We start from the raw sequence: 27,704 nt of genomic DNA, 5'->3' as shown, positions 1-27,704 counted from the left end.
GTCTATTTGAAGCCATTGATTAGTACTTTTTGCTTTTGGACACCATGCACCCATATGCTTGCCGTCTGACAGAATGTTCAGTCTCCAAGTGAAGGTCTGTGTCTGTTGTCATAGCTACTGGAAGCTGTAAACGCACTGTCGGGGATCCGTTTATCTTCCAAACCAAGTGACACTGAACAACTGTGGACTAAAAACGAATATTATGCATGGTTATATAGCTTGTGTTAAGTGTTCTAAACGAGCTAAGGATCGATTATGAAAAATGTAACAAAAATAAGTGGCACATGGCTAACTGGACTTCCTTACCTAAGAAATAAAAGCGCTGTTTGTGTCTAATATTCTGATACATATCACATTGTGGCCACGTCCGTTTTTTCTTTCGATATAGCGTAGAGGAAACACGAGCCGCAGGCGAGGGTTCTATATTATTATTTTGCATCAGTCACTTCCAGCAGTCATGGGCAGTGCCCACCTCTCTGGGGGATAGTGAGGCATTTTCCCATAATGGCCATCAGGGGGGGGGGGGGTCGGGCATTAGACTTCCACCCAGCTACCCTGTGGCAATTGACCATCTCGCTTTTTTCACCTTACAGAGTTCACGTGGCCGTGCGTTAATGACCAATTCCTCGATAAATACCACAAGTTTCTTATCTAATACGTCTACATAGAACATAAAGGGGATGTTAGACCTGCAGAATGACCATTTTTGCACCATTTAAAAGAAATAAGACGTGATCAGGACTTGATATGACCTGAATTAGATGAAAGTTTGGTAAAAGTAAGACAAGAGAGAAGAAAAATAAACATTTTTAAGCCGCTACCACTGGCTCATTAGAAAAGGTAGTTTGTCCCGGTAGTGGGGCATTTGCTGTTGATTTCGACAAAACCTAATTCTGGGGGGTCGTCCCGGGGGGGCATGGCACCGCTGGAAATGACTGATGCATTAGACGTTCAAGAGAGAGAAATGACATAGTTACGATCTTCATCACATTATACAGGCATACTGAAAACGAAGATCTTACTTCTTTTCCAAAATTGTTACGGGATGAAAATGGAACTCTGAGAATAAACTCAATGTTCAATTACCGCGCACAAAGTATTACAAAAATAGCTTTACTTAAAAATATCTGGTTTGTAGCCAGGCATGCTAAGATTAAAAATTATTTGATAAAAGTTGACACTGGCTTAAAATATGTACAGGACGTTTCGGCTACTGCTGTAGCCTTCTTCAGCAATATGTAAATTTAAAACGGCGTCCCTGGTGTTATAGGAATAAAAACTAAAAAATGCAGAAAAAGGTGACAAGGAATGTACTGAATAAAATTGGGGGTGGAATTCTAAAAATGCGACTAAAAAGGATAGAATAGGGGGTGGTATGTAATTAAAAATTGTTAAGTTTCTTATAAATGTTTGGGAATGCTACGTGTTCATTAATAGCGTTTCCATCTCGGACTGAGTGCCACGCTTCGAGGAAAAGTCTTTGTCTCCAAACTGAAGACCGGTCGATAATGTCAACATTTTCCAGATCAATTTCATGATCGTTGAGCAAATGGTGTTCGGCCAATAGGGAATTTCTGTCCATTGTTGTTATCGCTTTAGCATGTTCTTTGATGCGTGTTTTGAGTGCGCGCGAGGTCTGGCCAATGTAAACACACGCACAGTCTTTGCATTTGATTTTATATACAACACCTTTCGACGACTCTTCGCTGATTTTATCTTTGGGTTTTTTCAAAATATTGGCGATGGAACGGATGGGCTTGTGAGCCACTTTGACGTTAAAACCTTTGAGAACTCTTGAGATTCTTTCAGAAAAAACCCTTGGCGTACGGTAGAACAACCAAACCTCGCTGTTCAACAACGTTGGCACCACTTTTTTGTTCGGCATTGGATTGACGACCATTACGAATAAAATTGATAGGATAATTATTCGCTGCCAGCGCCTTCAATACACGATTAGATTCAGATGACACTTCCTCCTCAGTGGATGGGATGTTCTTAGCCCGATCCATAAGAGTGCGTACAACAGAGTGTTTATGTTGCGTATGGTGGTATGAATTGAAGTCTAGATGGCGGTCGGTATGAGTGGCTTTTCTGTAAACAGAAACGGCTATCGAACCATCCACTTGCCTCGTTGTCTTAGTGTCCAAGAAAGCGATTGAACCTTCTGTTTCCACTTCGATGGTGAATTTGATGTGCTGGTTAAGAGTTTAGGTGCGAATGAAATTCATCTACAAATTCTTTTTTCAGACACACATGACTGTCGTCGACATATCTAAACCACCATTTAGGTGGGTGTGGAGCCGAGGAGAGGGCCTTTTCTTCAACGTATTCCATGACCAGATTGGCTAAAATGGCGCTGACTGGTGAACCCATAGGACAGCCAAAAATCTGTTTGTAGTTTGTTCCTTGAAAAACGAAGAAGTTACTGTCAAGAACGAATTCTAAGAGTTTGATAATGTTCTCTACGGATAAATTTGTTCTTTCAGATGACGAAGAGTCAGAATAGAGTCTCTCTTTGACGACTTCCACGGCTAGATTGGACGGGATACAGGTAAACAGAGATACAACGTCGAAAGATACAAAGATCTCGTCAGGATTGACTGTCAAGGTGCGAATCTTCTCCACAAAAGACACACTGTTCTTAACTGTGTATTTGTTGTTCTGAAGAGGTGACAAGATGTTGGCGAGGTGTTTGGATAATTGGTAGGTGGGGGACCCAATGGCGCTTGTGATAGGTCTGAGAGGGACGTCTGCCTTGTGGATTTTAGGAAGCCCGTAAAACGAGGCTGGAATGGCATCGGTACTGTGGAGTTTGTAGTAAAGTTTGGGGTCCAGCTGTTTCTTGCTGCTGTCATGTGGAGCTGGCTGATCCTTGATCTGCAGTAGGAGTTTGTTTAGGGATTTCTCAGTGCTCGATGTAGGGTTTCTTCTTTTGTCTGTTATTTTCTGATAGGTGTTTTCGTCATTTAGAAGGCTTTTTATTTTATCCGAGTAATCGCTTGTGTTCATAACGACTACGGCTCGGCCCTTGTCAGCTGGTAAAATTGTGACAGAGGTGTCATTGGCGAGGTTGTTAAGCGCTTTTTCCTCTTTGTTGGTAATGTTACTTTGTTGAGCTGACAAGCTGACAAGGGCCGAGCCGTAGTCGTTATGAACACAAGCGATTACTCGGATAAAATAAAAAGCCTTCTAAATGATGAAAACACCTATCAGAAAATAACAGACAAAAGAAGAAACCCTACATCGAGCACTGAGAAATCCCTAAACAAACTCCTACTGCAGATCAAGGATCAGCCAGCTCCACATGACAGCAGCAAGAAACAGCTGGACCCCAAACTTTACTACAAACTCCACAGTACCGATGCCATTCCAGCCTCGTTTTACGGGCTTCCTAAAATCCACAAGGCAGACGTCCCTCTCAGACCTATCACAAGCGCCATTGGGTCCCCCACCTACCAATTATCCAAACACCTCGCCAACATCTTGTCACCTCTTCAGAACAACAAATACACAGTTAAGAACAGTGTGTCTTTTGTGGAGAAGATTCGCACCTTGACAGTCAATCCTGACGAGATCTTTGTATCTTTCGACGTTGTATCTCTGTTTACCTGTATCCCGTCCAATCTAGCCGTGGAAGTCGTCAAAGAGAGACTCTATTCTGACTCTTCGTCATCTGAAAGAACAAATTTATCCGTAGAGAACATTATCAAACTCTTAGAATTCGTTCTTGACAGTAACTTCTTCGTTTTTCAAGGAACAAACTACAAACAGATTTTTGGCTGTCCTATGGGTTCACCAGTCAGCGCCATTTTAGCCAATCTGGTCATGGAATACGTTGAAGAAAAGGCCCTCTCCTCGGCTCCACACCCACCTAAATGGTGGTTTAGATATGTCGACGACAGTCATGTGTGTCTGAAAAAAGAATTTGTAGATGAATTTCATTCGCACCTAAACTCTTAACCAGCACATCAAATTCACCATCGAAGTGGAAACAGAAGGTTCAATCGCTTTCTTGGACACTAAGACAACGAGGCAAGTGGATGGTTCGATAGCCGTTTCTGTTTACAGAAAAGCCACTCATACCGACCGCCATCTAGACTTCAATTCATACCACCATACGCAACATAAACACTCTGTTGTACGCACTCTTATGGATCGGGCTAAGAACATCCCATCCACTGAGGAGGAAGTGTCATCTGAATCTAATCGTGTATTGAAGGCGCTGGCAGCGAATAATTATCCTATCAATTTTATTCGTAATGGTCGTCAATCCAATGCCGAACAAAAAAGTGGTGCCAACGTTGTTGAACAGCGAGGTTTGGTTGTTCTACCGTACGCCAAGGGTTTTTTCTGAAAGAATCTCAAGAGTTCTCAAAGGTTTTAACGTCAAAGTGGCTCACAAGCCCATCCGTTCCATCGCCAATATTTTGAAAAAACCCAAAGATAAAATCAGCGAAGAGTCGTCGAAAGGTGTTGTATATAAAATCAAATGCAAAGACTGTGCGTGTGTTTACATTGGCCAGACCTCGCGCGCACTCAAAACACGCATCAAAGAACATGCTAAAGCGATAACAACAATGGACAGAAATTCCCTATTGGCCGAACACCATTTGCTCAACGATCATGAAATTGATCTGGAAAATGTTGACATTATCGACCGGTCTTCAGTTTGGAGACAAAGACTTTTCCTCGAAGCGTGGCACTCAGTCCGAGATGGAAACGCTATTAATGAACACGTAGCATTCCCAAACATTTATAAGAAACTTAACAATTTTTAATTACATACCACCCCCTATTCTATCCTTTTTAGTCGCATTTTTAGAATTCCACCCCCAATTTTATTCAGTACATTCCTTGTCACCTTTTTCTGCATTTTTTAGTTTTTATTCCTATAACACCAGGGACGCCGTTTTAAATTTACATATTGCTGAAGAAGGCTACAGCAGTAGCCGAAACGTCCTGTACATATTTTAAGCCAGTGTCAACTTTTATCAAATAATTTTTAATCTTAGCTTTACTTACATGTACTACTTACCTACTTACCTACCTACGCGTCCGTCCGTGTGTCTGTGTGTTTGTGTGTGTCTGTCTGTCTGTCGATCTATCTGTCTATCTTCAAGGTATTGGCCAAAGTCAATTTTCTGCCTTAAATGTTTAAATAATAAAAGATAATCCACCCCAAGGAGACTGCTGGAAGGCTGTGCAAAGTGCTTATCTTGAATCGAATCTCTGATGATCTTAAGAGTCAATTTTAAGACTCGTATACATACCATTTCTACAGCCATACACCTCCACTCTCATTGATGGATGTGCTCTGGTCTTCTTGGGGTGGAACCGAATAAGCCGACCACTAAATGGTGTTACAAGTAGATGTTCGACAACTGTGTTTCTATCGTTGTTGCCAGGAAAAACCTGAAGGCAATAATTCAAAAAAAATAAGGATGAGACCTTAAATTGTTTTAACAATAAGACACTAGCACGGTGTACTATCTCACCTACTATTTTCAACCAGTATTACTCCTAAATTCTTGTAATGTCCAAACCGATTCATGGTAGAAACAAGGTGAAGAAGACAAGGCCAGCAGTTTAATTAACGTCCCCATATGGATAAGGACGAGATCATCTAAGCTGCGACAAGCTTCTTTATACACAACCAGCAAAATAATAATGTAAACAGGGTTTCTAAACTTATACCGGGAAATGCCGCTCTCATATTGTAGTACCGAGTGGTTGAAAAGTTACGCATGCATGTTAGTCATGTTGGTTGTTTCTTTCCTTCATTTTAGCTAATAATCTACAGTTAAGTTAAATAAGTTAAGTTCAGTCTGCTGCTTTATACATGGTACCAAAGCATGAAAAAACAACAGGTTTCTTCAGGATGACTTCAACGATGACTTCAACGACGTCAACCATGCCAACTAACGAGTAAAGGTATTTGTGACTTATCGCACACTTTATAGTAATTCGTTAACCCTATTCAGACCGGGCTTTTTTTTACCTGCTCTGACCGGGGGGGGGGGGATTCGGAAGCCCCCCCCCTCCTATGTAACTTCCAGAATATTTAAGCAATCACAATAAAACTTATAGGAAGTATTGTATGTCCGAACATCGTTCTTTTGGTATATGTCACGTAGGATGGTGACGTCACATCAAGTGACAATTACATCATAATGTCAAAACAGCTGCCATCTTGGATCCGCCATCTTGGATTTCAAATTTTTTCCAAAATGCCAGAAAACCGCCCAAAATTACGGCAAAGTACTCGAATCAATAAAAATGTGCTTTAAAACCGTAAAAATGTAAAACTAATTCCTTTAAAGTTAATTTTTATTAACAGAAACACACATGCCTGTCAAAATGCCGTTGCCATGGCGATGTCAAGTTCCTGACACATCATGCAACCCTACCAAATTATTGCCAGATAAAATTTTAGGAAAAGTCAGAAAGTTTGGCAGCGTTTGGTTGAATCTTAAAAAAGTTATAAGAGTTCGAAGTCACCACGGGCCTCAAAGGCCCCCCTTCCTTGTCTGAACAGGGTTAATTAAATATGGGTTATTAACCAAGCTTGTTCTGTCAAGATGGCAGTATATAAGCCTTGTTCTCTTTTTTGCGTGTTTATGGACCAATATCCTGCCATACTGCCTTAGCATCGTCACTGAAACGACAAACTTTTCAGCTATTTTCAAAAACTTTTATGAAAACGTATCTCACGGGTAGACATAAACTTGTTGTGTAGCTTTCATAAATAAGCTTATAGGGATATATTACTAAAGAAATATTTTCCTTACCCATGTTATACTGTTCTCCTTGTACTCAGCCCAGTGCATTCCGTCCACACTGTAAGAAAGAGTATACTTCGTTACCCACGCGTCAGAATTTTGCCGCCCTTGTGTAGCCACCTTAGTCACTTGCACCAGTTCTCCAAAGTCTATTTGTAGCCATTGTTTGTCGTCGTCCGTTTTGGATGCCCAGGCACCATATCCTTTGCTATCGGAATGAATGTTCAATCTGGCACGTGCTGGACCATATTTGGCATTATAACTGGAAGAAGCAGAAAATGCACCATCTGGTACTTGACCATTTTCCAAACCAAGAGGAAGGGCACAGCGGTAAACTGAAAAAGAATGAATGCCTTTTATTTATATTATTGAATTAAATTAACGAATATTTTACCTCAATTAACAACTCCTTTATTTATTCTTAAAAAAGGTAAACGAACAGCTTGCTTTTTCACTAATTTGTCTCAACTTCATCTGATTTTTTTTTCAGTGGTCACAACGAATTTGTCTGAGATTATGGATGAATATGTTGAGGATAGTTAAAATGATAAAGTTGACATGGCATATACCTCGTACATTTGTTTTTGGCTTATATGACTGTCGTAATGATTCTAGTTAAAAAATGTAAATTGCGTCATTAAACCTATCCATTTATAGTCCCCTCAATCAAGTCAATTTCCTTTCCTTTTAATGATAGAGCTCAATAATAGTATGTTTGTGACATTTTTACAAAACTACATCATCATCGACTGGTGTGGTTAAATATAACACTGAAAACTCAGTAAGCAGTCTGATAAGGTGTCCACAAATTGCTACAAGTGACGTGAAGTTCAGAAAATTAGACCTGCACTCTTAGGCTGCTTACCTAACAAAGGGTTGGTATAAATACTTCTTTTCTGAAGTGACAGCTGCTTGTCTGGATGGTGGTAGTCATCAGTGATGCTTTGAAACTGAAAGAAGAAGGAAAGAGAAAAGATTTAAGCGAGTGCATCTAGAATGATTCTGTTAAATATTCCCAATGTGGGGTTTTTAAGCCAAGAAATTAGACTCTATTAACTTCTTTTTCAACAATTCATTGAATTGTTTCAGCACACGTGTTCCACCAATAGTATATGCTATGCGTTTTTCAGTGACTAATGGACTTTTCAAACTAAAATAAAAAATATAAAAAATAAAAACCTCTACCAAAATCAAAGGATTGCAAAATGCGAGAGAAAGAGTTTTTGTTATAAGAGATCAAGCTATTTTTTGTTTTGAAGAATTTTATTTGTATATACAAGAAAGACACTCGCAATTAACAATTATTGGATGAGGTTGAGCATGATAGCGATAATTATCAAGGCCAAAGTTTCTGTTATCTGCCGAAGCCGAAGGCTGAGGCGGATAACAGAAACTGAGGCCTTGATAATTATCGCTATCATGCGAAAACCGAATCCAATAATTGTTTTATTATGCACATTCCTGAGCTGCACTTGTAAAGACAAGAGCGCGCACAAAAAGAGAAGACGCACAAAAAGACAAGAGCGCGCACAAACTATTGTCTGTAGGTATGACATCACTTCTACATATGTAAAATCTAATGTCTGTAGGTATGACGTAAGAGAAACAGCAAGCAAGAATTAGCTGCGTGCTTATAGCCAATCAAAATCAAGCTGGTGACACCAATGTATAATAATGAAAATTAATGGCACTGGGCGGCAAATATTATGCCATTGGATGGACACATTAAAATTTATTTGTTTTGTCAATGTCATGCAAAATTTGATGTTGAGACGTGAGTTGTGTTTTCTTACTTGTCGTGGTTTTGAATGTAACATAAAATCAAGGAAATTTAGTACCATTGAAAAAGATACTCCTAGCCTCAAAATACAAACATTTTCTTTAATAGGTTGACCGCCTTAAATGGAGATGCTTTTGACAAGTGGTGCTTGAGTAAGCAAACTTTTAAAGCTTCCTGAACAATGCCAAGATTTTGCCAAAAATGGTGACATGTGAGAGAGAAGCTTTTGATAAAATGTTTTTTCGTCAATCAAATTTATTCTGATGATACTTAATACCTTTTATTTTTTGTAGCAGACATTTAACTTCGTTAACTGAACAAAATATCATTCCACAAGTATGAAACCAATTTTTGCAACAAGTAAGGTCTCCTAAATATGATGCCACAACTTTTTACGTTTTTCAGAAAGTTGACCTCAATATACAGTAAAAACCCGCAAGTAAGAACCTACTTTTAAGGATCCCGTTACCCTTAAATTTGCCAGTTAGACACCCTCTTTATCCGATTAAAAATGTTTACTTTTGGGGAATAAGATATGTCGACAATCTGGATCCTCTAACAGTTGGAGACACCTAGGAGTGTTATCACTCCAGATGCAACATAAATGCCAATGTTGAAAATCATAAAATACTATGGATGATACAATCACAAAACAACAATGTAAATTTTTCAACAGAAAATGAAAACCCATTAAGAAACTAAATAGCCTAAATTTCACCAAATAGTCCCAAATCCCATTTTCCCACTAAACATTTGCCCAAATCCTAGCTCCCATTTTACCCCTTGAGAACCCTCCCTATTCAATACGTTGCCTAAACAAACTGTTGAGGATGCATCATCATAAAACCAACATTTATAGTAGGGGGTTTAGGGTTTCAAACAATGTTTTTTGTGTGTAAGAGCTTCAAAACAACAGAGATAGCAACAAAAATGTTTGTCAAAACAGCTAGCCACTATGAAGAGGAAAGTTAAAGAAAGGTCTTATATAAATACTTCAGGGTTTTCATTATGGCAATGTCATTGATAAAACATTCGTAATTGTCAATAAAAAGGGTTTATGGTATTAGAACTTCATGTAAGCAATGAGATAATAAATCGAATGACAGCTGACCAATTTTGTCAACTACTGATTAGGGAAGCTGTGTCACAAAAGGGAGCAACATGGCTGTTTTCTCAGTACTTTAGAAGGAAAACTTATTCGTTGTAGATTAAAACAAATATGTGTGCCCATGAACGTTTTAAAACAAAATTTTAATAGTATAAATTACTTTTCACTAGTAGTTCTTGAAATATAGTAATTAATGTCGTGTCACATTAAGTCTTTGAAAGGAACATTTCCAACTGTCTTCTTGGTCGTCACAAAACTGGGACACTGATTAGTTAATTTCATGCTAACTTAGTCAGCAAGAGTTATTGTCCAAACTAGTCATGAAAATTTCATTGAGATGCTAACCTAAAAGTCTGAGGACTTAAAACGAAGCCATTGCCTAGATTGAAAAATGCGCAAGTGAAAAAAGAACAAGCTATTTCAAATATACGAATACAGTGAAACACATCTGAGAGTTTCTATAGGATTTGTGATGTTATTTTATTAAGCTTTGTTGTATCCATCTTTATGGTTTGAGGGGGAGGAGAGGAACCTGGGTCAATACGCCAAACAACAAATAGGAAGCCCCCCTCCCCTACCCTACCGTGTAAACAGGCTATTTCATGTTCTGATTTGTTACAAATATTACTTCGCAATTCGTGGCGAGGAAACATGCCTTGATAAAATTGAGCAAAAGAGACATTTTTGGATTTCGGTAACGGTATTTTTCTTTCTGTAAAGAATTGTTTTCTGAACTATAAATGCCACAAAACCATATAAAAAGAAAATCTCGTCAAGAAAGTTATCTAAATGAAGAGAATAAGAAAAAGCAAGCATTCTAGACTACAAACGCTGAAACGGCGCCAGGAATGATCCCACTAAACCATATCTCAGTTTTATTAACTACTACTCGCAAGATAAAAAGGTGGATGTTTTATCGCGTGATGATTCTGAAATTTGTACAATACAGAACATCTACTAGGATAACTTCAATTTTATCTTTCTATTTTTCAGCTGTATGCACAACCGAAGCAGAAAAATTCTCTTCTTGGCACCATCTTAGCTGATAAAACTAATAACATAAATTTCTTTTTTTAGCAGAGAAATGTCTGGGACTGATAAAAAATTCTCTTTTCACGTTGTTACATTTTTTATTCGATTGAACTTAAATTTTTACCTTGCCATCTTATTTATCTATTTCTCTAACAAATTAAACCTTTGAATTTAAGTGATGCAGTTTCATGTGTAAAAGAAAGCTTGCCATGCGGATCCTTTTGTACGATTTCGTTGGACAAAAACAAACAGAGCATAACGCACAATATGAAGAAAATCATACCTTTGGAGAAGTTTCTTCTGCTTGAAAGAGCAATGTCACTGATGCGACGATAACAATCTTAACCAAGAAAAAAGTCATCCTGAAGGTCTTTGAAGTCCTTTCCTTAACAGAAACTTGAGGGAATGACAAACGTTTCCGGAGAACAACATAACTTTGAATGAATTATCCCATTGTCTTGGAATACTCGAAAAATCTCGTACAATGTTTGCAGTCCTATTGTTTTTGAAAGTACACAGAACAAATGACCGAGGGATAGAAGGGTAGGAAAAGAAGGTCAGGGGGGTGGGGAATAAACCGAAAAGAAATGTCAAGGAACACACACGAAAAACGTAGGTAGTTGTTTTGAATCCCTAAAAATTTTACAGCCGATATAGTCAGATTGCGGTCTTTACATTTCGGTAGGATTCTTTACACTCTAGTTAGAAACGAAAATGCGCAGATGAGAAAAAAGAACAAGCTATTTTTATACCAATACAAATAGAAACATGTTTGAGTGATCCAGTTTACGGTGAAAGAAAGCTTGCGATGCGGGTCTTTTTGTACGATTTCTTTAGACAAAAAAAAACAGAGCATAACGCACAATATGAAGAAGATCATACCTTTGAAGAAGCTTCTTCTGCTTGAGACAGCAATATCACCGATGCGACGATAAACACTTTAACTAAGAAAAAAGTCATCCTGAAAGTCGCCTTTGAAGTCCTTTCCTTAACAGAAACTTGAGGGAATGACGAAGGTTTCCGGAGAAGAACATCACTTTGAATGAATTATCCTATTGTTTAGGAAAACTAGAAAAATCTTGTACAACTGATGTTTGCAGTCCTATTGTTTTTGAAAGTACACACAACAAATGACTAAGGGATAGAAGGGTAGGAGAAGCAGATGAAGGGAGTGGGGAATATACCTCAAGACATGTCAATAAACATACATGGAAATAAAGTAAATCACTGGATTTACAACTGATTCAGTCAGATTGCGGTCTTTACATTTCGGTAGGATTCTTTCCACACTAGCAAGAAACGAAAATGCACAGATGAAAAAAAGAACAAGATAGCTATTTTAATACCAATTTTAGCTGAAAAAACTAATACATGTAACACAAATTACTTTTGTAAGCAAAGAAATGCCGGGGACTGATCAAAACTTCTTTTTTCGCGTTACTACAGTTGTTCGATATCACTCTGAATTTCACGTTGCCTCTTGCTTTATCTATTACTCTAACAAATTAAACCTTTGAATTAAGTGATGCAGTTTTATGTTTGAACAGGTTTGAAAAAAAGCTTGCGATGCGGATCTTTTTGTTTGATTTCGTTGGCCAAAAAAAACGAGCATAACGCACAATATGAAGAAAGTCGTACCTTTGAAGAAGTTTCTTCTGCTTGAGACAGCAATGTCACCGATGCGATGATAAAAACCATTACCAAGAAAATAGTCATTCTGAAAGTTGCCTTAAAGTTCTTTCCTTAATAGAAACTTGAGGGAATGACGAAGGTCTCCAGTGCAGAACAACACTTTGAATGAATTATCCTATTGTTTTGGAAAACTCGAAAAATCTCGCACATTATTTGCTGTCCTATTGTGTTTGAAAGAACACAAAACAAATGACTGAGGGATAGAAGGGTAGGAAAAAAATGTCAGGGGAGTGGGGAATATACCTCAAGACATGTCCAGGAACACATACGAAAATAGTAGGTATTTGTCTTGAATCCCTAAAGATATTACAGCCGATTCAGTCAGATTGCGGTTTTTACATTTCGGTAGGATTCTTTCCACACTAGTAAAAAACGAAAATGCGAAGATGAAAAACATAAGCTATTTTTATACCAATACAAGTAGAAACATGTTTGAGTATTTTTATAAGATTTGCGAAGTTTTTTATTAAGCTTATTTCTTTGTTTCCATATCTTTTTGTTTTCAGGAGGGAGGAGAGGACCCTGGGTCAACGCGCCAAACAACAAACAGGACGATCACCTCGCCCCCCCCCCCCCCCCCATCTCCTCTCTCCCGAGTAAACAATGCATTTCATGTCCTTACTTGTTACAAATTTTACGTCACTATTCTTGGAGAGGAAACATGATTTGACAAAATTGTGCAAAAGAAAACGTTTTTTAGGTTTTTTTTAGTTTTTTTCCTAGATGTCTCAAAACGAGATAACTCAAATCAACACAAAATCTCATCATGAAAGTTTTCTGAAGGAAGGAAATAAAGAGCAGCATGCATTCAACGCTGCAAACCGTTGAAAGTCCTAAAACGGCGCCAGAAATGATCCTTAAAATTCAAATATTATTATTATTCACTTTTACTCACAAGATGAAAAGGTAGATGCCTTTATCGAGAGGATGATTTTGAAATCCGTACAATACAGAAAATCTACTAGGAATATTTTAATTTTATCTTTCACTTTTTTAACTGAAAGTACAACCGAAGCAGAAAAACTCTCTTCTTGATACGTTTCCAGCTGATAAAACATATAACATCTTTTTTTAAGCAGAGAAATAGCGGAGACCGATCAAAACTTCTCTTTTTACGAACCTTTTTTTTTATTTGACTTTCAAATTCACGTTGCCGACTGCTTTATCTATTTCTCTAACAAATTAAACCTTTGAATTTAGGTAATGCAGTTTCATGTGTGAAAGAAAGCTTGCGATGCGGACCTTTTGTACAATTTCGTTGGACATAAAAAAAGAGCGCAACACCTTATGAAGAAAATCATACCTTTGGAGAAGTTTCTTCTGCTTGAGACAGCAATATCGCCAATGCGACGATAAAAATCTTAACCAAGAAAAAAGTCATCCTGAAAGTTGCCTTGAAGTTCTTTCCTTAACAGAAACTTGAGGGAATGACGAAGGTTTCCGGAGAAGAACATCACTTTGAATGAATTATCCTATTGTCTTGGAAGACTCGAAAAATCTCGTACAATATTTGCAGTTCTATTGTTTTTGAAAGTACACAAAAAAAATGACTGAGGGATAGAAGGGTAGGAAGAGAATGTCAGGGGACTGAGGAATATACCTCAAGGCATGTCAAGGAACACGTAGGTAGTTGATCGATCTTCGATCGCTTATGTTGAATCAATGCAGAAAAAAGTGAAAGTTCGTTCCTACTAGTTTGTTGGTCTGTTAGTATAGGTAAAATGAAGAAGATATAAATAATTGTTGTTTATTTGCTAAAATGCTAGAAAAAAAATAAGATGATCAAAAATAAAAAACATATATTTATTCTTCCGTTTAGCACAATGATGAAAGGAGCTGTGAACACAATTGCCGAAAACCAACGTCAAAACAATCAGGAACTGAATTGATGTATTTGATCGATATTAACATAATTATGCGCAATTCCTTGGTTACTTTGAAGTAAATGTAGGCTCAATGAAATAGGTTGCAGTTAGTCAAAACTTTGTTAGAGAAGTGATTAGTTGAAATAAATTAAAATTGATAATTCTACGTTCAAGGAAGACACACAGTTTCGACTTTACAAGATCCGCGATTGAAATCTGTACCTTCAGCCATCGCGCTAAGTCAATACACATCCGAAAAATTCTGAATTCTAATTTGAGATATTTCTGGTTTTCAAAATGTTGAAACATCATAGATGAACACTCCTTTTCCTAATATAATCCCTTTAATTTTCCTTGCTGTCGTACGTTTTGTCGCCTACACTGTTTCAGAGTGATAGTGCTTGATTAGTGTTTGTCACTCGACCCTAACCGTATATATGTACAAACTCCAAAATGTTGTTGTTAAATGAGTGAAGGAATTCTCGCTCTGAGTCAGAGACTTGTCCTTTCAGTAGGCGAATTTGGAGGTTTAAGAAAATGTTTGAGCTTTGTTATCTGCAAGTATAGCGATTATCAACGGCGCTGTTTTAACATATTTTTTTTAATTTAATAGGCGCGATTTGATACATCCAACTCAAATTTAGGCTACATACAATGGCAACTTTACTTTTATATTTGTGCTGCACTACATTCATCACAATTCATTTGCGTCGAATACATATATGCGAACATCGCAAATTATCAAATGAAATTCCAACACATGCCAGAAACGTTCTCAGATAAGCCGCTGCCTTTTCTCATTATTCAGAAAGCTGTATGTGACTTGGAATAGACGTTATTTTGACAAACTGTTTTTTAGGTTTCTTTCTCTTCTAAAAATCTGAAAAATTAACAACCAAGTAATAAAATTTGACTTGTTGTTTATCTATAACGGATCATCATATAAAAGCTAGGTACCTTAACAGAAGTTGCGCAAGGAAGCGATGTCACCTATGCGGAACCACGAACCAAAATCTTCACAACGAAACAAGCCATTCAATATTCTTAAAGATCTCTGTAAATTATCTTCGGAAAGAAAGTTGAGGACAAACGGTAATTTCTCCATAGCTAGAAAAGCAACTATAAATTAACGAAGTCATTGTTGTTCTAAGAAGACAACAAGAAAGTTCTCGTATTATTTATAGACTTATTGATCTTGAGCGTACAAATCACTCGACAAAGAATCACTTTAGTATACCTGTGTTTCCATTATAAGAAAAAAAGTGTTCGCTGAATTAGAGAACGGTTGAATTTTTGACGAATTTATCGACGGATTCTTTCCACGCTAGGTTTTTTTTGTTTGCTTTGCCGGATTACAAAATGACATTACTTAATTATCTTATATTTATTTATTTTGGCGCTCACGCTCTCGCGAAAGCCGTACCATGCTTACCTAAATGCGCACACATCTAATTTGTAACCCCGGGGAAGTTTGGTGCGCGCGTTTATAAGACGAAATTGAACGAACCAATTCAAGAAACCCAGGCAGTCAACAAGAAATCACGCTTTAAACGTTGTACACGTAAATTGTTAATAGTATTCGTTTTACGCTGTCTTTCACTAAAATGTCAAAATTGTAGTCAAATTTTGCTTTTTTGTTTATTCAATCCTGCGTCTCGTCAGAAGCTGTCGTGAGAGATATTTTTTGCCGCTCAAAACCAAACGAAAAATATTGGCTCAGACTGATCTGTTGTTGCAAATAAATTCGGCGCTTTCGTTCTAGTCCTAGTCAGTAAGCAAGGGTTGAGCTACATGAAGCTTATGAAAAAGGTTCATGAAAACATTTATACTGTCTGTCACATTTACACAATAGAGTAAACAAACTGATACTGAATGCCAACAACTAGTCACGCGACAACTGTGTTTTTTGTTTACATTCGTTTTTCTCTTATCTTCGATAACGTCGCGCGTTTTAAAATAGAATTTTCAACTTAAGCCAATTTTGATGTAATGTACATGAATTTTCGTGGATGTAATGGTATAATGTAATGGTATGTAATGGTATAATGTCTATAATCGCTGTAAGCTCACAGCCTTAACAGATTTTAGAAAATCCTTTAACATTGACTGAATCTTCGAAACGATCACATTTGTTTTCTTTTTGGTTGCAGCGCTGAATTCAAATCCAGGAGAAATTTAAGACGAAGTTAAACTTTTGTTTCATGCATAGGTACTCTGAATTCACGACTGTTAGGCTCACATGATTATTAAACTGATACAAATTGCCTCAGTTCCCAAATACTGATACCATTTGTAAACATACTGATAACCGGCGAAATATTTAACAATGTAAACACTTTATTAATACCTCAATTTAAAGATGACAATTCTCAGCAAAGCAGGCAATTTCGTTTCCAGTTCTCAAATCCCACGTACGTAAAGCAAAGCGTAAATGGATCTCATCGAAAACTGAAAACGAAACGAAAAAGGAAACAAATGCCACTGTGAAAAAAAAAAATTGTAAAACATGTGGAAAGAGTAAACATTGTAAAATTATATTATAATTAAGTTTGATTTTGCCAGAGCAGTGGTAGGCTGTTCCAGGCTCTCGGTAGTTAAAGCGCTCTCCCATAACTACCGAGAGCCTGGAATAGGCTAGAGCAGTGGGGACGACTAGATAATTAACATTTCAGGCTAAAATAACAGGATTCAACGATTTAAGCAAAGAATTCCCTTTTTATTTTCCTATTCGTAGCACATTGTATTAGCTAAATTTTAAAGAACTAAACCAGTCTTTCTTTTCAAGCTTTACAGTTCCTTGTTTCGCTTCTGCTTTGATTGTCCTCGTTTTTGCTTCCGTTTTCTCTTTGGGGTTGAGTTTCCCCGACATCACGATAAAGTTTTCTTGTTTATTTTTTTGGTCAATAACCACGTTGATATTAGAATCTATTTCAATAGATGTGGACTTCACTTGAAGTTCTGAACAAAGAGAATCCTCTAACGACTTGATGTTTATGTCTCCTGCAAGAAATAAAATTAAATAAAAAAAATAAATAAAATTTCAATTTTAAGATCCACTTTTAATGATTGCTGCACAGTCAGTGGCAAAACGTAGAAGAGAAGAAGGTTATCACCTGGTAATTTCAGATTGAATTAAAATAATAACAATTACATATCCCACGACAGCATCAACCCTTTCAGTTACAGGCTGAATGTATTATATTAAGGATAGTTTCTCCTCACTACATGTAGATAGAAGTGGTGAATAGTCTAGTTAACAAAAATCAATACCTGATTCCCTCTATGGCTGCATTCATTATGTATGCTACAGGGGGGGACAGAGGATTTTTTTTTTTAGCGGCCCATTTTTTTATATCCCCCCATGGCCCATACAAATTTTCATAATCCCCCCAGGCAATCAGCCGAAAAATGAATACCCCACCCCCCCCCCCCTCCTCCCTCTCAACAAATATCAAAATAAATATCTGTATACCTTTGTCTTGCAAATTTTTGCGAGTACTAATTTTCGCGATTTTAAAATAATCGCGAAATTTAATATTCGCGAAAAAAATATCTCGCAAAATTTACACACGCGAAAATAATTACCTTATTGTTAAGTAAAAGTAAATAAAATTTTAAAATGTTTAGAACTTTAACAACTTTCTACCCTTGTAGTATTTTTCCGTCTTGTTTTCGACAAGCACCCTTCCTCTGATTACTGTTCTTTAGCTTGTAAATTGGCCAAAACCTCTTTAGTACAGTCAACAAAGTTTACATTTGGAGGTTCCTTGTAGTTTCATTTGAGCCAGACCTTTGTATATTCCCAGTAGTTCCATAGTCTTTAACAACTGGTCAATAAAACACTGACAAAATCGCGAAATTTAATACACTTTTGCTCTAATTTTTCTTGCAATCGCGAAAATTAATACTCGCGAAATTCGGCTCCCGAATTTTCGCAAAATTAAGTACACGCGAAAATTAGTAAGAATAAGGTAATAGTACACTACATTTGTTTGAAATTTCAAGAGACATGTTTAATAAGAACATCGAGAGTGCTTTGACTGTTTATGTCATACCTATGCGAGCCAGTCTAAGTAGCGCGAATTAGGTATAGATAGCCTGCCAGCTCGAGTACCAGTACTACCAGGAGTATTGACAGGAACCTGCGTTTCACTGTCACTCTCGTTGACAAAAGCAACAACCTCATCATCATCATCACTCTCACTATCACACTCATCCACGGATTCATTTCCGCTGTTGCCATCCTCTTCACCCTCGTTTTCCGGGCGTTCAGCATCATTCCTCTCAAGTGCGACATTATTCTCCTTATCTTATCATTTTTCTGAGGTTACATTAAATGGTTCCATTTTAGATGTTTCACTTTCTATACTGTATTAAAACATTACATCTACAGGCCAGGCACACTACTTAAAAAACTTCAAAATAGGTACTATAGTCTATCAGAATAATAGAGGTACCCTTGTTGCCTACAATGCTTGAAAGAAGCTGCTGTACTTATCATTTCTTTTTTCACTTTTTAAAACTATTACAAAAGCTAGACAGAATCTTACAAAAAATAAGCATCCCCCCAGGAGATATTTAAACAATTTTCATATCTCCCCTTTTTTTGCTCTAAAAATTTGAGAACCCCCCTAAAATCCTCTGTCCCCCCTGTAGGATACATAATGAATGCAGCCTATAGTGCGCGCCTGCAGGGAATCACGGTAGTTGTATTCATCAAACCATGCGCGAGACTCAGCAACGATGCACGCTGCTGAGTCTCGCGCATGGTTTGATGAATACAACTACCGTGATTCCCTGCAGGCGCGCGCTATAGAGGGAATCGGCTATTCCACCGTTTTAATACAGCTTACCCTCGTTGGTTTCCAGTGTAACATCGTCATGTTTTGATAGGCTCACATCTATGTTTCCACTTTTTGTCACAGCTTTTAATGTCCCAGATGTTGATCCAATTGAAATGTTTCCATCCTCAACATTTACCTCAGTCAAACCTAAAAACAATTCAGTACATTTACTATATGAAGAAAACATATAATTGATTGGGTACATATGAATGTAGGTGCATTATGTAAGCTTAAGGTTAAGTCTGCAATGGAAAATCATTGGGTCGAGTGTCCTCTATCCCCCCCCCCCCCCCCCCATTGTAGGGTTAACCCAAGCCCTAGAATTATGTTTGTTGAAATCCATTCACACATCCAGGCAGAGGAAGGCACTGTAAGAGTAAAATATCTTACTCAAGAGCACAGCGCAGTGACCCCTACCAGGGCTCAAACCCAAGCCACTTGATAAGAGTCAAGTGATCTACCCATTAGGCCACTACATGTACACCTCTCACCAGAGATGTCGCTAAGGGCCAGCTGCTGGCATACAGTACATTATTTTTCTGGCTGAAATAGAAGTTAAATCCGGGTGAAATTTCATATGAAAACAGAAATTTAGGTAGCCAACTTTTAGAGTTGCCAAGGCCAGAAAGGCCAGCTGGGCTTGCAGATGAGCCGGCTTAGTGTTTTCGACTAACCCTGTCACACTACATGAACAACATGTTGGAGCAAGTTGTGTACTTACCATGAATATCCCCTAATTTGACAAGACCACTTTCAGATGTTAACTCAGCCTTCAGAACATATGTAGCTCCCACGTCAATATCTCCATACTCTGTTCCAACACAAAATTCTTTCCCTTGCAACTTTTTCACAGCTATCTTTCCTTTCTTTTTTTGGTGTCAAGATTTCCGTACTCAAACAATAACTGAGATTCACATTCAATACCACCACTATTTGTCATCACTTCTAAGCGTGATCCCTTGAGGTTTTTCATACGACATGTGCCTTGATCTGTAGTTATTTCAAAAGGTCCCCCTTCAAGATCTCTGACCTCAGCATTTGCATTGTCTCTAACATCAATGTCAACACTGTAGTTAGCAGGAATTTGAAAATGCAAGGTGACATCCATTGAAGGGTACTGGAACTCTTGCTGCTCTGAGCATGTAACCTACATGTACAAATTACAGTACAAATTCATGTATAAGAATAAAAACACAACTTGATGGATCCTAAGTAGTACAACAATCAAAAGAGGACCAATCAACAGTAATGAATAGTTAATCAAGAACTTTCGTCGTTGCAACGAAAACTTGGAAAAAATTTCTGTCTAAGTGAAGCAGCAATTCTGTCAAAAAGATCAATAGACTGCTTTCAAACAACCTCACAGCTCCTTCTGTTAACCTGAAAATGTATTTTTGCATGTACTTTTCAGATTAATCCAGTCCATTTCAAAAAGATAATCAGTAACTTGAATTAAATGAACCAAAGTCAGCTTGTCGAAGACTGCATACAAGCTACATGTATGCGTGCATGTCTTCAGAATAGCTTGACTCATCGCGCTTGCATCGTGTTTTTAATTATTACTTTTTCTATTAAAAGACTCATAAAAAGTGATCTCAGTGACACGAAACATATTGAGCACGTGGGGCTGAAGACCAATTGAATCCCAACATCTTAAGTTGCCTCAATTATTGAACAGTGAATATTCTTCCCTAAGTAAACTGAGTCACCTTCCCAGTCAATCTAAGAAAGGAAAAGATCAAACCAAAAAAACACTCAGTTGAACTCACTCGTTGCGAGTATTTTGGTTGGCGACCAAGTCAGGATCGACACTGGTGGAGTCACTGCCTAAAAATTGAAAATGGATCATGTGAGCTGGTATGCTACGAAGCCAAACAGCGGGTATAAAAAGGGCTTCCAAACCTAATGACTCACTGCCTACTGAACCCAAACGAAAGAAGAAAGGCGAAAAAGCTTCTAAAAGGCGATGCCAAAACAAAAAAGAGTCAAACGCAAGCGACAAGTTACGTCAAGAAGACGAAAAGGATCTAGGCGGCTAAAGAGGCAGAAAGGAGGACTGTTTCCATTACTCATTCCAGCGCTAATAGCTGCGGGAAAAGCCATTGCTGCAGGGGGCCTCAGTGGAGCTGCCGACTACGGAGTAAAGAAAGCGTTAGACAAAGCCACTAAAAATGAAGCAAATAAAAAGACAAGTACCCTTTTTGAAAGCAGTGCTACAAGAAGCCCAGGGCCACTTCACCATGCAAACTCCGATCAAATAAATGCTGGAAACAAAAAAGTGTTGAATTTGTTGAAACAACGATTACCTGTGTCCGCAGAGACGATTCGTCGTTAAAAACCACACCGTCGAGTTCTGAAAGAGTTAGTGTATCTTTTCGAGCAATACCTATTTTATCGAAAATATATGTTTATGACACTGGCAAGTGTTTTTGATTTCAAAGCTTAATGGTCAGATTATAGATGATCTTGTTATAGCCGAGCCAGGCATCAATAGATAAGCGAAATTTCGTCAACCGTCAAACCAAAAATTTTGGGATGACGCAGGCGTACATTTGTACGTACGTAGGCACGGATTAGGCCTGGAGACGAGTCGTTGACGCGTTGTTCTAAACTGCGCGGCAATCGGATTTTGTTCCTGAAATCTTACGCGCGAAAGGAAAAGTCTAAAATACTCATGGAAATGAGGGGAAAACGAGGAGGAATAGATAGAGCGAGACCGTTGCTGGAACTGTAAAAAAAAATTGCAAAGGCTAGATGAAGTTTTTTTTTAATCCAGTTAACTTATTTAATAAAAATCAAAAAACTTTTTAAAACTCAATGCAGCGCTGTCGACGATTGCAGAACAGAATTGTAAATGGTATTATGTATTGCGTAAAGATTTAAAAAATACTACGGGTCGTTGAAAACTAGGAGAGCATATTCAAACCACAGAAACAAATGATAAACATGTTATTAAAACAACATATACCTGGGAAGAAGTTCGCAGTGAACCCTTATGGACTTTACGAAGAGAGCCCGGCTTGGACAAGTTTACAAATGTAAAAATCTTGACATATATGGCCGAGACATTAAGGTTATAGTACTTGTATCTTGATTAAACTGCTCTTATCACTTCTGGTTAAATCTTTGTTTTCCTGTATGAGAAGAAAATATGTTTTGATCATTCCTGAACAAATTACTTGTTGTTATTTCTTTGAGAGATGTTGGCAGATAATTAATTAAATTAATTAATTTTATTGAGTGTTTTTTTGGTAATTTGTGTGTGCTTTCATAACTGACGTGGAAAATTTAGGATGATCTTGTGTTGTACTAGAAATGTCCGTTTTCACTTAAAAGAAATCAAAGCAATGGCTTCATTTATTCAGAGCAACTAAACTCAAAGTTTCCTTAACTACCTAATGTTAAGTATTAGGAGATAACGCTTTTATTTAACGCAAAAGTACAAGAGAAAACTACTCCGAGCACATGGCGAACATTAACCCCAAAACTGCCAGAGCCCAGTCTTTATGGGTCGAAATTACACCACATCTCCGCCTTCCTAGTCTAAGCTAAAAAATACAATAGGAATCACCTAACCTCGGACGTAAACAAATAACGAAACAAAATAAGGCCATATAAAAACGCAACCTCCTAACAAAAAGTACTTAAAATGTACTCCTGCCTCTAATGATGTCGAAAGTCAACGCTCTAGCAGTTCGAGTCCAAAAAGAACTTCAAATAGTAATTAATCTGTCCGGTGTATTTCGCTTAGCATTTCGCACTCTAGAAGATCAGCGCAGCCGCCTCCAAACGTTGTGCGACACCCGACGGTGCCTCCTCTCCTGTCACGGCTGGGGCGTCACCCTATAACTCCATTTCCCCACGTACATTTGACGGATAAGCTGATAGTGCCTCTGACTTGGAACGCTCACGCTAAAAGTAGTGGTCAAGGTTGTGTGGCTTGGATTCAACACGCTGATTAGATGAGAGACACGTGAGGTGCTAAAATTAATATTAGTCATTTTCAGTTAGTGAAAGTTTTATTGTTTCCCTTGCTAGGTACTTCAGACTTTCTCCAAGTTTCTGTTAATTTTCACAAATAAAAAAAATTCTTTTATTGAATTTCCCTGAGCTGTCACAATAGTTACGCGGAGGATTTTTCGATTGACGCGAGCTCGTGCAAAGAGTGAGTTAAAATGGCTGGGAAACAAACGACTTATATACTTGACCTCGGGAACGTACGCAAACTTCAGTTGTACTGCGTCTCTTATTGCACGTGCGTAATGCTATCATGTTTTACAGCTAGTAGCTTGAATTCCGACTTTTGGGGGGTATTTGACTGCGTAATCTGTTGACCTCAGACGCAATTGCGTATCGTCAGTAAAGAGCACGGGGCTGGATGCTTAGGTAGCGAAACGCAAAAAAAACATTTTCACATCTTCACGCGCATCAAGCACGTGCCGAACAACACCTGGGGACGAATCAGAATAAGGACATAAAACTCAATCGCCATCCTTGCACGTCACGCTCGTTCTTTTTTGAACTCTTTTTAAACAGGAAGAGAAGTAGAGGATCTTATCAAGAATGGTTGAGGGTTCACTGAAGATGTAAAATAACCTTTGCACAAATTTTAAACTTTCTCAAAACATTCGCTTTGAAAAGAACGCGTTTAATTAGGTAGCATTCTCAATCATGACAGTACGTTGCATTTTGTATAGAAGAGGAAGATATTAGCACCATAAGAAGGCATTTTTGCAAGTACGACAAGATGTCATTGTGGGGTCAAATCTTTCCTCCAACCATACAAATGTCACTCAGTACAATTCAGTCTGCGTTCTATTTTATTTGTGTTTCTTATGCGATCAAATTGTAAAACGTTTAGAAGTATTTTTAGGTCTAGTGATTTCGATGGTCCAAGAACCGAAAGTAAATAATATTTTGCCGATTATAATAAAGATTTTGTTAAAACCAATCTACTACCCAAGAACTGCTGGCAGTAAAGTCTGAACGAATCAACAAACCAAACAGGAGGAGTGCAGGTTCACCTAGCGGAATTTCTGTAAACCTGTGATCAGGACGTTTTTTAAAATTCTAACCAATTTTTTGCTACAATGCTAAAAGGGCACCAGGCTAGGTCGAAGACCAGGGCTCAAACCATGACCCGACCGATAACTAGGGCTTGAGCACTGTGCTTCCAGATGAACGGGAAAAAAATGGAAAGGTGGCGAATGTTCGATAGGGCAAAATGGTTTCCTAATGTAACTTGGATGACAGTGACGGCAGTGCATTAAAAACAATGAACGAGAAGTTGTACGAGTTATTATTAAGACTCAAAGACAAAAAGCAGTTTTGAGTTTGAAAAGCTCTTTATTCTACACTCTACGAACTTGAAGACGTAAGAAAGTAACCCCCTACATATAGACCGTGTACTTCAAGTTTATGAGCCATTTCTTCTTTCTGCGGCGTCTTACTAAAGCTTTTCTCATCTTTAGATGCCCTGAAAAATGATATTACACCGTAATCATTGATTGGTCACAGCTTCATTTACTTTTAAGTTCATCAAAACTACTATAATTATTATATTTCCACGTCTAGCTACATTTCTTGTTTTAGCAAACGTAAGACTAGCAGTTTTAGGAAAACTATAAAAAAATATTACTCGTAAATTGGTTTCACAGGGTCTTCCACCAGGTATGGTCATAGGAGATCTTATCCATGAGCCTTTGATCAGAATGTCTTAACCCCGCCATCGTGGAGTGGGCATAAAAATGTAAAGCTGAAACGATCTGTTTTAATTCGCGCATATGTGCTTTTTAGATGTCTTCAGAGTAATTTCAATTTCTGTTCGTCTAGGATTAAGAAAGGCACACAAGTCATCAAGAGTTGTGTTAGCTTCTCCCACCGACCATGGGGCTACAAAGAATAAAACGAGCTTGACGCTTTGACATAACTGTTCCTCGTAGTAGGTACGTAACACATGAACCTACGTAGTAAGTTTGCACAATCTCCTATAGCTTAGTTGTTAGTGCGTCCGATAGGTGTAAAGAGCATTCGACTCCAATCAGTGATTTTTCTTTGCGCCTCCATGCTCGTTAAAAACTGAATACAATTATTTACATCATGTGACCGCGCGAGCTTAACATTTGGACTCTTTTGCTTCATTCGGTTTTCCAAATTATGTAACTATTATAATTTTGCACAGCCATCAATGACTTTCTATTGTATTTTTTTCCATCAAGTGACAGCGCTTTTGCCTTTTTCGCTGCTAAGGTGTAAGCGGGATATTCCACAACTCCAACATATTCCCCTTCCACCTGCAATGTATTGATCGCCTGGCTCAACATACATTTTAACCATCATTTTGTTATTTTCAGTGTTTTCTCGGAATAATGTGTGGGATCTTCTGGTTCTATCCACTCTTACCTTGATAGGACAGCCGTACAACTCAGCGCGAAAGCAGATGTGGTTGTTCCACTTCAACGGGTGGATTCGGACAAAACGGGCATGGAATGGCGGGAAGATTTTGTGGACAACCATGGTGTCCCGATCAAAGTTGCCTCGAAAAACCTAAAATGGAAATTAGAGTGGAATTGGTTGGCAGTTAAATAAATCTGACCTTTCCTGTGAAAACGTACACTAACGGCTTTCCGTTAAACGGGTGAAACGAACGGTTATAGAAGGGGTTACAGAGAAGAAGTGAGATCCCATTTAAAAGCGTTTTGTGTTTTTAGAACTCTAGAAATATTTTAAATGAATAGTAAAGCAATTATTGAATTCGTCTTTCGTTTGTTATGAAGAACACCTTCTATGATCTTCACAATTTTTCATATCAACCTCAGCCTCATCCATTAGTTGTTAAATATTGGCTTATTACACATAGTCTGAAAATTCTGGGTGAAGGAAGATGATATTGCCATTCTTTCAAACAGATAATTAATATTGACTTGTTCTTAGTCGTCTCCGAGGATGCTAAAAAAATCATACATTACCCTTTAGTCGCTTACGTATTATGGTGTCAGCCAACAAAGTACTTAAAGTACAAAATACTTAAAAGGGGAACCATAACTGCCTGCTCTTCATTTCACTCGCAGAGGACTCTAATAAGAGAGGTTGAGGAAGGAGCCAGAGCTGATAAAACAATGTGAAATTGTGATTACCTTCTTTTTACCGCGAACCGTGTACTGAACCCAGAAAGAACCTGTAAGGCTGTAAGACAGCGAATAACTGGTTATCCATTGAGGATGATCTTGTCTTCCTTGTGTTGCTACTTTGGTAACGGTTGTGGGAGTTCCGAGATCGATCTGAAGCCATTGGTTGACGTTATTTTTCTTGACACACCAGGCACCTGCCTTACCTGAACCAGCTACTTGATTCAAACGGCCAAGTTTTATGGCGTGGTTGTTGCTGTAGAAACTCGAGGCAGTCATGGCACTGTCTTGAATTCTGCCATCTTCCATTCCAAGGGACATTGAGCAGTGATAGCCTGAGGAAACACGTTATTGTCATAAACCAAAGAGTGCGAGTTAAAAAATCTGGCTGTAGAAAAAAATGTTTGAGATTACCGGTAGCATTTCTTTCAGGAGGACAGAACGGAGCTGTTCCACAGTAAAGCTGTTCTTCATGCACTTCCCAGCTGGCCGAGAAAACGCACGATTTCTAACGAACCAGTCATTAGATTTGAAATTTTACATGGTTATACTTTAGAAAGCAAGAAAACTGCTGATTACACAAAACACGGCCAGCCAGATGGGTTGAATTTTTTTCTCAGCCAGCTGGAAAGTGCATGAAGAACAGCTTTTCTGTAGAACAGCTTCGTTTTGTCCTCCTGTTTCTTTTTTATTACACCGCATTAAAATATTCAACTGTCAATTTACACAAATTGATAGAAATAAGGTCGCATTTCCCGCACGAGATAGATTTCAATTGACTTATCGTAAAGGTGATATCTTTTATTTGCAAGTCGAAAAGAAAATTGCCTTGTCCAAGAGAGGTGAAAGATTTGGCAACCATGTTCTAAAAGGAACAGCGAATTCGGAGATAGCGAAAACATCTTCAGACATCTTTTAAAATAGACCTGTTTGTATATTATAATAATATTGTATTGCACAGGCTATATTTACCTTCTTGGCAGCCATATACCTCTGCTCTCATGCAGATATGAACTGTCCATGTCTTGGGGTGGAATCTAAGATACTTCGCTTGAATTGGTGAATGGAGAGAATGGTAGACTGGAGTGTTGCGGTCAATGGTACCTCCAAAAACCTGATAAATGAATAACACTTGAATCATTTTTTTACGAGTAAACACAGTTAAAAACTCTTTCACGTAATTTATGTTGTAGTACCCCTGCACAAGGTTGGTTATTATGTTTTTTCCCTTTCATTAAAAAGCAAACGCATGATAATCTTCACTCTGTTCTCATGTAACGCGAGCTTTTTAACCCTTCACGGCTGATAAAAGGGGGTCATGAGTTCAAATCTCATTGTAGCCTTGAAAAATTTTTGCTGCTAAAAAAATCAATTGCTTAGATCATTTGAACACTGGGAAGATCGCTTTGTTCATTTTCATGTTGCAACTTCAGCCCACATATATATCCTTTACATCCTTTACATATATTCACTACGT

The 27,704-nt window shown here is 38.0% G+C and overlaps 2 protein-coding genes and 1 pseudogene across 3 annotated transcripts in view; all 3 read right to left on the bottom strand.

The window, feature by feature from the left end:
- The window catches only part of LOC144652522 (uncharacterized), a 51,479-nt gene that overhangs the window by 13,331 nt on the left and 10,444 nt on the right, over positions 1-27,704 (bottom strand). The gene's annotated exons all lie outside the window — the stretch shown is intronic.
- LOC144647947 (EGF-like repeat and discoidin I-like domain-containing protein 3) lies at positions 78-13,804 on the bottom strand. The gene is made up of 5 exons (XM_078507615.1): positions 13,695-13,804; positions 7,645-7,729; positions 6,789-7,114; positions 5,271-5,412; positions 78-187 (listed from the first exon to the last, which is right to left on the bottom strand). The coding sequence occupies exons 1-5, from the start codon at positions 13,770-13,772 to the stop codon at positions 78-80; spliced, it is 741 nt and encodes a 246-aa protein (XP_078363741.1). The 5' UTR covers positions 13,773-13,804.
- Positions 16,910-27,368, bottom strand: LOC144647946 (uncharacterized; annotated as a pseudogene). The gene is made up of 7 exons (XR_013569651.1): positions 27,200-27,368; positions 26,237-26,562; positions 25,503-25,646; positions 21,108-21,233; positions 19,822-20,247; positions 19,110-19,247; positions 16,910-17,256 (listed from the first exon to the last, which is right to left on the bottom strand). The product of XR_013569651.1 is annotated as an uncharacterized LOC144647946 (transcript).

The sequence above is a fragment of the Oculina patagonica genome, chromosome 4 (assembly GCF_052425735.1).
Source record: "Oculina patagonica isolate OP01 chromosome 4, crgOcupat, whole genome shotgun sequence".
NCBI lineage: Eukaryota > Metazoa > Cnidaria > Anthozoa > Scleractinia > Oculinidae > Oculina > Oculina patagonica.
This window is presented reverse-complemented; position numbering and strand designations above follow the sequence as displayed.